This window comes from Salvelinus fontinalis, chromosome 38, assembly GCF_029448725.1.
Source record: "Salvelinus fontinalis isolate EN_2023a chromosome 38, ASM2944872v1, whole genome shotgun sequence".
Classification (NCBI taxonomy): domain Eukaryota; kingdom Metazoa; phylum Chordata; class Actinopteri; order Salmoniformes; family Salmonidae; genus Salvelinus; species Salvelinus fontinalis.
Genome location: NC_074702.1, coordinates 21,126,912 through 21,141,726, shown reverse-complemented (window position 1 = coordinate 21,141,726; position 14,815 = coordinate 21,126,912). Strand labels below are relative to the sequence as shown.

At 41.8% G+C, this 14,815-nt stretch overlaps 1 protein-coding gene across 1 annotated transcript in view; it reads left to right on the top strand.

Annotated features, from left to right (window-relative positions):
• Positions 1-3,068: 3,068 nt before the first annotated feature.
• The window catches only part of LOC129838007 (SH3 domain-binding protein 5-like), a 26,889-nt gene continuing 15,142 nt past the window's right edge, over positions 3,069-14,815 (top strand). Inside the window, exons 1-3 of the mRNA XM_055904628.1 lie at positions 3,069-3,579; positions 4,184-4,246; positions 8,605-8,733. Coding sequence (XP_055760603.1) covers positions 3,502-3,579; positions 4,184-4,246; positions 8,605-8,733 — 270 coding nt within the window. The 5' untranslated portion in view covers positions 3,069-3,501. The remainder of the gene's footprint in view (positions 3,580-4,183; positions 4,247-8,604; positions 8,734-14,815) is intronic.

Sequence of the window (14,815 nt, the reverse complement as noted above, 5' to 3'; positions counted from 1 at the left end):
CTATCCTCCTGTTCTAGCTATGGGAACAACCCAAAAAGGCAGCGCCTTGTCTGAGTACCCTGTACTTACGTACTGTAGCTCACCTTACTATCCACGGCTGTCTAATCACGCACTGCAGCACCGATAAGGACCTCTTATATTCTGAGGTTAATGAACAAAATGGGCTGTTGACCAGAACTGTGTCTGAGGATAAGGGTCCTTCACTGATGATGTGAATGGGTGCTATTTGCCTATCTAATCATATTAAGTATATCTGGGTCACATGGTGTCTGAATCAGGATGGGACAAACACAGATAACAAGACGTGAACCTAATGGAAGACTAGATTATCTGGGCTCAATAACATTGATAGGTCTATCCTGTCATCATAGTGCACTGCAGTAAAATAACTGGAAATCAAACATTCTAATGGTAGTTGAATGATAACCAAGCCTTATGTTCTAATGTCAAGCAATTGCACTGATAGGTGTCATTCAAAGCCTCTATCGCTTCACAAAACTCTTTATAACATTACCACCTACACATTACATTGATATACTGGGCATTCCATTACCTTAGATTGAGAGAAAGTGAGAATTTAAAAGATTTAGGTCAAAAATGTCCATGAAGCAAGGGGACAGTTCCACTCAGATGTACAAAATCCCAAATGAGTCCTGTCTAACATGATTGGTGAGTGTTTTACACAACAGCATCTCAACCTCCGAAACACAGATCGTATTGCTGGAAATAATGCATTTTAATATGATTTTTTAACATAAATGTGCCTTGTTATGGGTATGATTTCAACTTGAAGAAATTGTTTTAAAAGCTGGAAGCTATAAATCAATATAACATAAGGTTTTGATTATATAGGCCATTCCCCATACTGATATTACTTGGGGTGAGTATTTATCTAATATAGGCATACTGTACACAACTGACATGCATGATACCATATGAATATAATTATATTTCTATGAATGATACATCATCAGATTGTTCTTGAACTCTATTTGAATCCAGACCTAACAGACCTAATAGCATGTATAATACGACACGACTTAGTGCAGTAATACACGACTTAGTGCAATAATATATATATGACTTGGTGTGGTAATACACATGACGTAGTGCAGTAATACACATGACTTAGTGCAGTAATACATATGACTTAGTGCAGTAATACACATGACTTAGACCAGTAATACACATGACTTAGTGAAGTAATACACATGACTTAGTGAAGCAATACACATGACTTAGTGAATCAATACACATGACTTAGTGAAGCAATACACATGACTTAGTGCAGTAATACACATGACTTAGTGCAGTAATACACATGACTTAGTGCAGTTATGCACATAGCTTAGTGCAGAAATACACATGACTTAGTGCAGTTATGCACATAGCTTAGTGCAGAAATACACATGACTTAGTGCAGTGCATATCAGTATAGAAGACAGAGATAGTATTATAGTCATGAGTCACCACACCATCATTAAGTTTGCAGACGACACAACAGTGGTGGGCCTGATCACCAATAACAATGAGACAGCCTATAGGGAGGAGGTCACAGACCTGGCAGTGTGGTGCCAGGACAACAACCTCTCCCTCAATGTGATCAAGACAAAGGAGATGATCGTGGATTACAGGAAAAGGAGGGCCGACCACGCCCCCATTCTCATCGACGGGGCTGTAGTGGAGCAGGTTGAGAGTGTCCACTTCACCAACAAACTATCATGGTCCAAACACACCAAGACAGTCGTGAAGAGGGCACGACAACACCTTTTCCCTCTCACGAGACTGAAATTATTTGGCATTGGTCCTCAGATCCTCAAAAAGTTATACAGCTGCACCATCGAGAGCATCCTGACTGGTTGCATCCCCGCCTGGTATGGCAACTGCTCGGCCTCCGACCGCAAAGTGCTACAGAGGGTAGTGCGTACCGGCCCAGTACATCACTGGGGCCAAGCTTCCTGCCATCCAGGACCAGAGGAAGGAAGGCAGAGGAAGGCCCTAAAAATTGCCAAAGACTCCAGCCACCCCAGTCATAGACGGTTCTCTCTGCTACCGTATGGCAAGCGGAACCGGAGCGCCAAAACTAGGTCCAAAAGGCTTCTTAACTCCCAAGCCATAAGACTGCTGGACAGATAATCAAATGGCTACCCGGACTATATGCATTAACCCCCCCCTTTTTTTAAAAGCTGCTGCTACTCGCTGTTTATTATTTTATTGTCTATACATAGTCACTTTACATCTACTGTACCTACATGTACATATTACCTCAATTACCTCTACTAACCTCTACCCCGCACACTGACTCGGTACCGGTACCCCCTGTATATAGCCTCGGTATTGTTATTTTATTGTTGCTCTTTTAGTTTTTACATTAGTTTATCTTGTAAATATTTGTCTTAACTCTTTTTATTTTTTTAACTGCACGGTTGGTTTAGGGCTTGTCAGTAAGCATTTCACGGTAAGGTCTACACCTGTTGTATTCAGCATTTCACGGTAAGGTCTACACCTGTTGTATTCGGCACATGTGATAAATAACATTTGATTAGTCCCGTGTGGCTCAGTTGGTAGAGCATGGCGCTTGCAACGCCAGGGTTGTGGGTTCAATTCCCATGGGGGGACCAGGGTTCAATTCCCACAGGGGGACCAGGATGAATATGTATGAACTTTCCAATTTGTAAGTCGCTCTGGATAAGAGCGTCTGCTAAATGACTAAAATGTAAAAATGTAATGTAAATGCATGTTTAATCTATAGGACATCCCCCAGTAATGTATTGTATCATGCATTTCTTATGGTGTTACTGCTCAATACTGGCCTACTTATGTTATGAGTACACAGTATATGGTATCTGAGAATTGAAAAAAAGTGACTCTAGAATATAGGATGAAGAGAGTATCTGGTATTTTGGAGTTGGCTAATACAAAGAGGGTATCTGGTGGGTATGGCTAACTGGTCTATATGGAATGTAGGGGCAATGAATATCTGAGGGTGTTCATTAAATACCAATTTCATTCATTATTATCTGAAATCTGTAACATTCTATTTTGGGAAGAAATATATATCAAATACATTTATAAAAAGGTATTGAGTTTCCCAAATTGTATATTCAGCTTGTTATAACTGTTTTACCACATAGTAAGTAGTCTCCGATGGTACATACATCTATCTATAAGTGCATCGGTTTGTAGAGCAGAAGGGGCGTAACGTTACGCTGTAGATACCCGTACACAAGTCGTTTCATCACTTGCTCAGTGGCTTGGTATTGGACGCAGACAGAGCGCTGCTATGTCAATTGACAGACAAGACGATTATCAGTCTTTTGTCTTTCAATGACCTGTATATCGCTTTGATATACATATAAATATTTCAAACATCGTTTTTATCATTGCTAACGTTGCAGTGTGATTGATCGTGTTCGTGAAACTCCTGTCGCGCGGTTAGAGCGTCTCTTGGAAATTGGCTTTGTTCGCTCCGACAGCACACAGTCTGCTTTATCATCCAGAATGGACAATTTGGAGAAAGAAAATAGGTCTGACGAAGATTCGGAATACGAAGAAGAGGAGGTGGACCCTAGAATTCAGGTACGTTATAATAACAATTACTCGTTGTTTCAATTGAGATGAACGAATTAATTCATTTAACTGCATTTGATACATCCACTATTCAGTGCACATCTTAAGAGTATGTATTATCCTTGGCAGAAAGTCTATCTGATTTGGGGTCTTTTTTTAAATAGTTTTTCATGTATTGATTTATTAAGAGTGTCTGTCTACCTTGAACAAAAGGTCAGTATTGTACCTGACTTAGTTGCGACGTAGGTCTACTGGTTATGTTTATGATTGTCTATGTTTTAGCCAAAGTTGTTTCTGATTTAATGGAATGCATGGGAGTAAAGGCCTGACAATCAAATAGCATGTTCATCTGAATATACCTTCTGCTGCGGATTAGGCTGTTATGGTTGAAAAATAACATTGTTTAACCTTAAAAGCTATGTGCATTTAATATATCCATAAATCAAGATAGTAGCTGATTCTTGTGTTCCTTCAAACCATCACTCTGGCTAACTTCTATTGTCCAGTCTAGTATTTCAGCCTAGTGTAACACCTTCCAGATGTTGCAGACTTCCCAGATACATTCCTTTCTCTTGGCGTTGCTCAATATTCTCCTTTGCTCTCTTTCTTACAGGGAGAACTGGAGAAACTCAACCAGTCTACAGACGACATCAACAGATGTGAGACACAACTGGAGGTAAGACAGTACACACACTTTCAAGTTTAACATACATTTCCCCTCCAAAGTGCACCACATGGCTGACACTGATTGACAATTACAAGGTGACCCACTTTCAAAGAATTCCTTTCAACCATTAGACATTAACCTCTGCATATGAAAGATGATTTGTTCTGGTCATTGAGGTGGTTTATGTTGCAGAATGTTGATCTTTGGATGCTGTTAAATGTCAGTAAAGTAGTAGCACACAGCTCTGTCTGTCATATACCTTTTTGGAACTGTATTATGGAAAAAGTCTCTTTAGGACTTCCGTTTGGGTCAAAGGAGGCATTCAGTCTATAAAATACCTGTCATTTCTAATGTTTACTGGATCCTCACTGACTTGAGCAGCATAAAGCTTAAAAAACTTGAACTTGTACAATGTTTCCATTGATCTTGAGGTTCAATGAGTGCTTGTCAAATACTTACTTGTATTTTGAGTTCAGATATACCCCCTCTATGTTGTTGTTGAGTCAGTGGATCATTGTCAAATCTGTTTATTTGTAGACCCAGTTTGATGTGGTCTCAGTGCACAGCTGTCTGCTGTTGGAGTAAACGGTGCGCCAATCAGTGAAGCGTGTCTATTTGACATGGACTTGAGTCCTTACCAATGGTTAATATCTCAAAATAACAGATAAAGGCCTCTGTGGAAACCCTTTGCAACAGATACACAAAAACACAAACAAAATAATATCCAGTATGTTTTTTTCCTGAGAGACCAAGGAATGATGTACAACTTTTTTAATGCATTTGACCTCAAAGGGGATAAACAAACAGATGTACTGGTTCACCACTTCTCAAGTTCATACCCGAGGGAAGCAGGGTTGCCGAGGGTGCTATAGCACCCCCTAAAAAATCACAATAAAATATAAAAGGAAGAAATCTTACCTACTGCTCAGTGCAGATTTGGCAGAGCTTCTGGTGTTGATGGAGTGAGGATAGCCAGCAGCAGAGCCCAGTGGATGTAAGCCTGTCATAATGCCCTGGTAATGGACTATTGGCTGTAGGGTTTGTATTGATAATATCAAGGAGCACGTGTGACTGCTTTTGTGATAAGGGGAACAATGGCTAGAGTTCCATAACATCTGTGAGAATTTTTGTTGAATTCAGAGGCCTTTCATTAATATCAACATCACCATCCAAGTGGAATAAGATGTATCTGGGTAAAGGGCAATACAGTTCCACAAATGGATTGGATTGAATTCATATATTTGTAGGTATACGACTGTGTGTTTGAGATGGTGTTCAGTGTATGAGGAGGCTGTGACAGAGGAGATGAAATGCGTCACAAAAGCAACGCTCTGCTCGACCCTGAGGTGAGAGAGACAGCACTGTACTGTAACCTCTGAGATGAGAGAGACTGCACTGTACTGTAACCTCTGAGATGTGAGAGACTGCACTGTACTGTAACCTCTGAGGTGTGAGAAACTGCACTGTACTGTAACCTCTGAGGTTTGAGAGACTGCACTGTACTGTAACCTCTGAGGTGTGAGAGACTGCACTGTACTGTAACCTCTGAGGTGAGAGACTGCACTGTACTGTAACCTCTGAGGTGAGAGACTGCACTGTACTGTAACCTCTGAGGTGAGAGACTGCACTGTACTGTAACCTCTGAGGTGTGAGAGACTGCACTGTACTGTAACCTCTGAGGTTTGAGAGACTGCACTGTACTGTAACCTCTGAGGTGTGAGAAACTGCACTGTACTGTAACCTCTGAGGTGTGAGAGACTGCACTGTACTGTAACCTCTGAGGTGAGAGACTGCACTGTACTGTAACCTCTGAGGTGTGAGAGACTGCACTGTACTGTAACCTCTGAGGTGTGAGAAACTGCACTGTACTGTAACCTCTGAGATGAGAGAGACTGCACTGTACTGTAACCTCTGAGATGTGAGAGACTGCACTGTACTGTAACCTCTGAGGTGAGAGACTGCACTGTACTGTAACCTCTGAGGTTTGAGAGACTGCACTGTACTGTAACCTCTGAGGTGTGAGAAACTGCACTGTACTGTAACCTCTGAGGTGTGAGAGACTGCACTGTACTGTAACCTCTGAGGTGTGAGAGACTGCACTGTACTGTAACCTCTGAGGTGTGAGAGACTGCACTGTACTGTAACCTCTGAGGTGTGAGAAACTGCACTGTACTGTAACCTCTGAGGTGTGAGAGACTGCACTGTACTGTAACCTCTGAGGTGTGAGAGACTGCACTGTACTGTAACCTCTGAGATGTGAGGGACAGAGAGACTGCACTGTACTGTGACCTCTGAGGTGTGAGGGACAGAGAGACTGCACTGTACTGTAACCTCTGAGGTGTGAGGGACAGAGAGACTGCACTGTACTGTAACTTCTAAGGTGTGAGAGACAGAGAGACTGCACTGTACTGTAACCTCTGAGGTGTGAGAGAGAGCGACTGCACTGTACTGTAACCTCTGAGGTGTGAGAGACAGAGAGACTGCACTGTACTGTAACCTCTGCTGTATCAGCTAGAGGAGAAAAAGAGGGAGATGGTGGAAATGAGAACAGAAAAAAGGGATGGATTAGAGTGGGGGAGGAAATGCATTACGAGGAGAGATGGAGAAAGGGGAGACCCATCCTCTGAATTGTCTCTATTGAGCAAATGGCAAACAGTGGTGGTGGAGCCATCACTGTATTTGGTTCCTTGATCTTCATACACACTGAATGGGAAAGAGCTAGGGTTCAGGGGCTAGGGTTCAGGGGCTAGGGTTCAGGAGCTAGGGTTCAGGAGCTAGGGTTCAGGGGCTAGGGTTCCGGAGCTAGGGTTCAGGAGCTAGGGTTCAGGAGCTAGGGTTCAGGAGCTAGGGTTCAGGGGCTAGGGTTCAGGGGCTAGGGTTCAGGGGCTAGGGTTCAGGAGCTAGGGTTCAGGGGCTAGGGTTCCGGAGCTAGGGTTCAGGGGCTAGGATTCAGGAGCTAGGGTTCAGGGGCTAGGGTTCAGGAGCTAGGGTTCAGGAGCTAGGGTTCAGGAGCTAGGGTTCAGGAGCTAGGGTTCAGGGGCTAGGGTTCAGGAGCTAGGGTTCAGGGGCTAGGGTTCAGGGGCTAGGGTTCAGGAGCTAGGGTTCAGGGGCTAGGGTTCAGGAGCTAGGGTTCAGGGGCTAGGGTTCAGGAGCTAGGGTTCAGGGGCTAGGGTTCAGGGGCTAGGGTTCAGGGGCTAGGGTTCAGGGGCTAGGGTTCAGGGGCTAGGGTTCAGGGGCTAGGGTTCAGGGGCTAGGGTTCAGGAGCTAGGGTTCAGGAGCTAGGGTTCAGGGGCTAGGGTTCAGGGGCTAGGGTTCAGGAGCTAGGGTTCAGGGGCTAGGGTTCAGGAGCTAGGGTTCAGGGGTAGGGGTTGCTTTCAGACATGGTGTTTGTCCTCAGATGCCAGCTTGTTGCAGGATGACTGATGATGTCACAGGAAGTGTGTGTCCCTGCCCTGTTCTCACAATTGGCCTTCCATCCCTTAGATTTGAAACGGTAACAGGAAGGATATCTTAGTCCAGAACACTGGCGCAGATTTATATATAGTCTCTTTACATAAAATCCCATGGTCAGATTTAACCTTTCAAAGAATTGAAAACAATCCAATAAAACTTATTGCATAAGTGCAATATATTTTTTCCACACTGACATCTCCAGGAATCTGTTTTCATGCTTGTTTTTGTTTTCTGTCCACCATGATGTCTCCTTCTGGACGTCACACTTGACCCCACTTGCTTGTTCTCAGAAAAATCTCCTCTGCCTTATCTAAAACGGTTTCAAGGCAAATTAATGTTTCGGATTAGATTAGGTTTGATATGATTGAAAGTAGACCTGTTATTGGCTTTATCAGCATGCTTAGCTGGGGCTTTTACTTCTGACCACTCCAACCGATGCATAAACATTAACAGTAGCTGATGGTGTGTCGCATAAAAGGCTATTTCATATTATAATTTTCATATGGCCATTTCTTTGTTAATTGGCTGTTTGCTTCTGTCTGAAGGTTACATCGACATAGCTGCCCCTGTTAACTTGATCAAAGACTAATGCAATTTTAGGACACTGGCCTTTTCAATTCTTATAATTGAAGGAGGGAGAGCCCCAACTCGTACGTCAAAATTAATTGAATTACCTGAAGAGTCTGAATGAATACTCTGGTTTCGTGAAATCCTGCTGTGTCTAATTTAATATTGGCTATCAATTGTTAACTCCGGTTGGTTAAACGGTTAAGAACAATGACGTAATAATGTCATCGCCTAAACATTGAGATGACTGGTGAGTCTTCTATGACCTTTGTGAACATTCATAGCAAGCAAAGGGTTGGAGGTTTGCTACAGTCCTAGCTAACCCTTTCTCCTTGTTTTCTCTCCAGGATGCCAGGCAGAAGTTCCGCTCGGTGCTGGTTGAGGCCACGGTGAAGCTGGATGAGCTGGTCAAGAAGATTGGGAAGGCGGTGGAGGAGTCCAAACCCTACTGGGAGGCCCGGAGAGTGGCCAGACAGGTGAGACACCACTGGGTGGACAGGGGGACTACAGGCTGGGGGTCTCTGCTTATATTGACCTTAGAAACAGTCCAAAATCTTTTATTTATCGGAAATGCGTTATTTGCCTATTTCACATTCTATTTGCCTAGTTTCTTTGGGATTCATTAAAACCAGCACATACTATTTGATGCCAGGTTGACTACACATCATTTCGAAATACTAGGCAAATATCACATTGAACACCAAATGGGCTGGACTATTAAATGAAGTGTAACCTATTTACCTAGCTTGACTTGCTTGGACAAGTGAATGGAATGGCCTGCAGGGTTTCGCCCTCATTTGCCTAATTGCCCCTCAATACCCGGTAATAATGAGTGATGGCTCTAACAACAACGACATCACTAAGTGTTAAAGCCCCGGCTGCCTAATGAGGGGGGGGGGGGGGGGGGGGGGGGCTCTGTGTGAAGCTGTGATCTTGGTTCCCTATTCTGCAAAGCCGTGGTTATTTTTAGAGGAGAGCTGCTGCCACCTGCTCATCTAGATGTGAGCCCTGCAGCTGGAAACAGTCAGAGAGGAATCGCCAGGACCAAACCAGACGTGAAAAGGTTTTTAAAGGCCAATGGTTCCTCACTTCTTCTCTTATTTTGTTCCCTCTGGTGTTCTTAGCTCTGCTTTGGGCATTGTGTTCCTCTCATTTAAGCAACCTCTATATGTCTTCTTAATGAGAATGCACCTTTGTGTGGTTGTGATTTATGTTAATGTTAATGCCCCAAGTTTCCTTATGGAAAAGGGAAGTTATTCTAAGTTTGAGGATATTGGATTGTATGAGTTCCTCTGTCTACCTTTTGCACATCTACTCAGGTGCGCAACCCCCCCACATTGAAATATCATTTTTGTTCCCCTGCAGTTTTATCATTGCACTGTGATACAAAAAGCGGCATCAGTGTACTTCAGGACCATGCGGACGCCTAAGAGCAGTCGGGTAGCATGGTGCTGCTGTCTGCAGCTGCTGTCTCTGTGTGTTGCGCTTTTTCTCCAGGTTGTAAAAGCATGCAGATCAGAAACTGGCTACTCTTTATTTGACTGATGTAGCTGGCAAGTTAACAGCTGTTTGATTTAATACTTTTTTTTAAATTCTCAGTGCTGAGCTAGTAGTGTAACTGACATGTAACGTTAGCTAATGTTTCATCCCCTCTCGTCTGAAGAGAATGAACTAGCTAGCTAGTAGCTACCACAGCCAGTTCAGCTTTAGCCTCTAGCTATCTGTCAGGGAGCAGCATCTAACAGCTTAAGTGTGTATGGAAATGTTTTGTAGCCTTATTGTCCCGTTTCAACAGAAGTAAATTAACTTGGCTAGTTTTCGCCAGTTGATGGACAATTAGAGCTAGCCAAAAGTTGGCTAAGGTTAGCTAGCTAGATCACTAACTTTAGCTATTAATTTTGCCTCAATCACACTAGAACTGAATCAATAAAACCAGCGGCCAAACGATTTGAAGACCGATATTCATCTGAGCAGGATCAGATGGTGACAGGGGTCTCAGCAGGGCCAGTCAAATAGGGAAGACCAGTCTGTGACGGCGCTGAGGTAAACTTTTGCAAAACCAACACTTTATCTCTCAGTGCAGCAAACACTGGACGAGCCAGAAGCTTCAAAGATTTATAACATTTTAAGGCAGTCTGACAACCCTCTAAAGTTGATTTCCAAACTGTATCGAGGGTTGATAGAGGCTTTTTCTGATGACACAAAACATGTCAAACAAAAATGTGACGAAGACCTGGGAGACACTACTGATGATGGATACCGATATGTTTGAATGCCCAGTCATGTTCATATAATCTCAGACATAAATGACTGCAGTTTAAGACCATCCATAGAACGTTATCTATGCCAGTAAAACTGAATATCATGCACTCAGAAATGTAGTTCCTCTGCTGGGGGTGTAAAACCTGAAAGGGGACATATTTGCATATGTTATGATCTTGTGGCTGAATTCAGGAAAAGAGTATGTTCTTTTATCTCAGCATGTCTACAGATTCTCCCTTCTCGCTGTTTCTGTTTGCTGTGTAACCTAGCATTTGTAGCGGCTAAGAAATGCATTTTTATTAATTGGAAGGTTGGTTATCCTCCCAGAATGTTACAATGGATGGCAGAAATGTCAAGTTATGCATCACTAGATTTGATTTATTACAAGATTAAGGGTATACTGTGCATCTTTCAGAAGGTCTGGGTGCCTTATATGGAATACTTTATGACAAAAAGGGTCTGTATTGAAAAGACGAGATTTTTTTTAGTCAAGCAGTTATTTTGTTCATTGGCACACTGGTCTGATTTGCACTGGTCTCAGTGGACTAATCCATTGAGGAGGCCACGGGGATGGCACGGTCCAAGAATATGGGGATTGTGGCTCAGATGCACAAGGCACGTCTCTCTCCAGAATGCGCACTCTCCCGCCATTTCGTGGGTATTCATTGTTTCAAAACTTCATCGCGTGCCTTGGTTGCTGTGTCTATCAATTCCCCATTACATTTATCACCAGTAGTAGCCTACATTTTACCATTAATTCCAATTATTTCTAATCTGAAATGTTTGTTTGGTTACGGTAATTTCTGTTAATGCATTGAATATATTTTAATTGCAGTCATTTATTGTTCTTATTTTCGGAGTAGATATGTGAACTCACAACCTTTGCTACACTTCTGAGAAACAAGTTTTCATTTCATTCCATTTATGAGTTTTGTCAATGTATTAATCGTCTTTTGTTTGAAACGCTCCTGTCAACTAAGGATGCTGATTACACATATAGAAGTAGGACTAATCTACCTGGTTACACATATAGAAGTAGGACTAATCTACCTGGTTACACATATAGAAGTAGGACTAATCTACCTGGTTACACATATAGAAGTAGGACTAATCTACCTGGCCTGCACATATAGAAGTAGGACTAATCTACCTGGTTACACATATAGAAGTAGGACTAATCTACCTGGCCTGCACATATAGAAGTAGGACTAATCTACCTGGTTACACATATAGAAGTAGGACTAATCTACCTGGCCTGCACATATAGAAGTAGGACTAATCTACCTGGCCGTTACACATATAGAAGTAGGACTAATCTACCAGGCCTGCACACAAATATAGAAGTAGGACTAATCTACCTGGTTACACATATAGAAGTAGGACTAATCTACCTGGCCTGCACATATAGAAGTAGGACTAATCTACCTGGTTACACATATAGAAGTAGGACTAATCTACCTGGTTACACATATAGAAGTAGGACTAATCTACCTGGTTACACATATAGAAGTAGGACTAATCTACCTGGTTACACATATAGAAGTAGGACTAATCTACCTGGCCTGCACATATAGAAGTAGGACTAATCTACCCGGCCGTTACACATGTAGTAGTAGGACTAATCTACCTGGCCTGCACATATAGAAGTAGGACTAATCTACCTGGTTACACATATAAAAGTAGGACTAATCTACCTGGTTACACATATAGAAGTAGGACTAATCTACCTGGTTACACATATAGAAGTAGGACTAATCTACCTGGTTACACACATAGAAGTAGGACTAATCTACCTGGTTACACATATAGAAGTAGGACTAATCTACCTGGTTACACATATAGAAGTAGGAATAATCTACCTGGTTACACATATATAAGTAGGACTAATCTACCTGGTTACACGTATAGAAGTAGGACTAATCTACCTGGTTACACATATAGAAGTAGGACTAATCTACCTGGTTACACACATAGAAGTAGGACTAATCTACCTGGCCGTTACACATATAGAAGTAGGACTAATCTACCTGGTTACACATATAGAAGTAGGAATAATCTACCTGGTTACACATATATAAGTAGGACTAATCTACCTGGTTACACGTATAGAAGTAGGACTAATCTACCTGGCCTGCACATATAGAAGTAGGACTAATCTACCTGGTTACACATATAGAAGTAGGACTAATCTACCTGGCCTGCACATATAGAAGTAGGACTAATCTACCTGGCCGTTACACATATAGAAGTAGGACTAATCTACCTGGCCTGCACATATAGAAGTAGGACTAATCTACCTGGTTACACATATAGAAGTAGGACTAATCTACCTGGTTACACATATAGAAGTAGGAATAATCTACCTGGTTACACATATATAAGTAGGACTAATCTACCTGGTTACACGTATAGAAGTAGGACTAATCTACCTGGCCTGCACATATAGAAGTAGGACTAATCTACCTGGTTACACATATAGAAGTAGGACTAATCTACCTGGCCTGCACATATAGAAGTAGGACTAATCTACCTGGCCGTTACACATATAGAAGTAGGACTAATCTACCTGGCCTGCACATATAGAAGTAGGACTAATCTACCTGGTTACACATATAGAAGTAGGACTAATCTACCTGGTTACACATATATAAGTAGGAATAATCTACCTGGTTACACATATATAAGTAGGACTAATCTACCTGGTTACACGTATAGAAGTAGGACTAATCTACCTGGCCTGCACATATAGAAGTAGGACTAATCTACCTGGTTACACATATAGAAGTAGGACTAATCTACCTGGCCTGCACATATAGAAGTAGGACTAATCTACCTGGTTACACATATAGAAGTAGGACTAATCTACCTGGCCGTTACACATATAGAAGTAGGACTAATCTACCTGGCCTGCACATATAGAAGTAGGACTAATCTACCTGGCCGTTACACATATAGAAGTAGGACTAATCTACCTGGCCTGCACATATAGAAGTAGGACTAATCTACCTGGTTTCACATATAGAAGTAGGACTAATCTACCTGGCCGTTACACATATAGAAGTAGGACTAATCTACCAGGCCTGCACACAAATATAGAAGTAGGACTAATCTACCTGGTTACACATATAGAAGTAGGACTAATCTACCTGGCCTGCACGCAAATATAGGCTCATAAATGTTCCTATAATGAGCTGTGGAGCTTCTCCAAGTAATTTTTCTTCACCTCAAACATCAAGTAAACAAAGTCTGTTTTTACAATCAATTGAGAATGACAATAGTTTAACAAAGTATTTGAACGATATTTCCAGCTCTCTCCCTTTCGATAAACATTTGACACGAAAGTGAAAAATGTAAAGCTCTGATCCAGTGGAAACGTCATAAAATACCTGATTACTTCATATCGCTTTCACAAATGGCCAACAGCTGTGTCTGTCCAGAGCTCACTGCTGCGGGAAACTCTGAGGGCCCAGAATATTTCACACAATGTTTCAAGTTTGCTAGCACAAGTTTCTGGGTGACCCAGTTGATAGTTGATACAATGTTTCAAGTTCATTGCAGACAGGCCATGCGTAGCCAATGGGATTCATAGGATATTTATTTTTATCAGGATATGTTCTACCTGCAGGCTGCAATGTTTTTATGTGTTGCTTTATGTACTCTATTTTTGCATAGTTGGCAATGCAATAAAAGTTACTTTTAGATTTTCATAATTTTCATTTAGATAGAATTAACCACAGACAATGATTTTGAGATACAAAGACTTATAAATTTAATTAAACTGTACCATGAAAATGTGCATATAAAAATCATAACTAGCATGCAGATTGGTAGAAATGGTAAGATAAACTGGCCCTCCAAATAGAAAAGGTTGCAGAGTGCTGGTGTAGCCTATTGCCGGCAACTTCAGAAGCGTAATTCTGCGAAGCGGGAGCAGTGGGATTTTTTTCTTTTTCTGGCTCGGCTATCTTGATCTCTGGCTCTCTCTTGAGTCATTTGTGTGTCTTAGTTATTTAATCAAACAGCCTGCCTAAAGCATCAGACAAGTTCAGTGCATATAGTTGATTTTATTAAAACACTTAGGGTGTGTCTATATATAGAAAAATACACGTTTTAAAATTTCGACCAATAAAAGAAAAGACTACTCTTGGTTGGCCAAGATTTTATTTTTGTTGGTGACAGCCCTAGTAGAAATGCATAAAATGAGCTTTAGATGCACAGGTTATGTCCCCCTCATTTCTAAAACCAAAGTTGCACCCCTGCATCTACTGGCCCAGTTATTTCAATGAAAGCAATGGT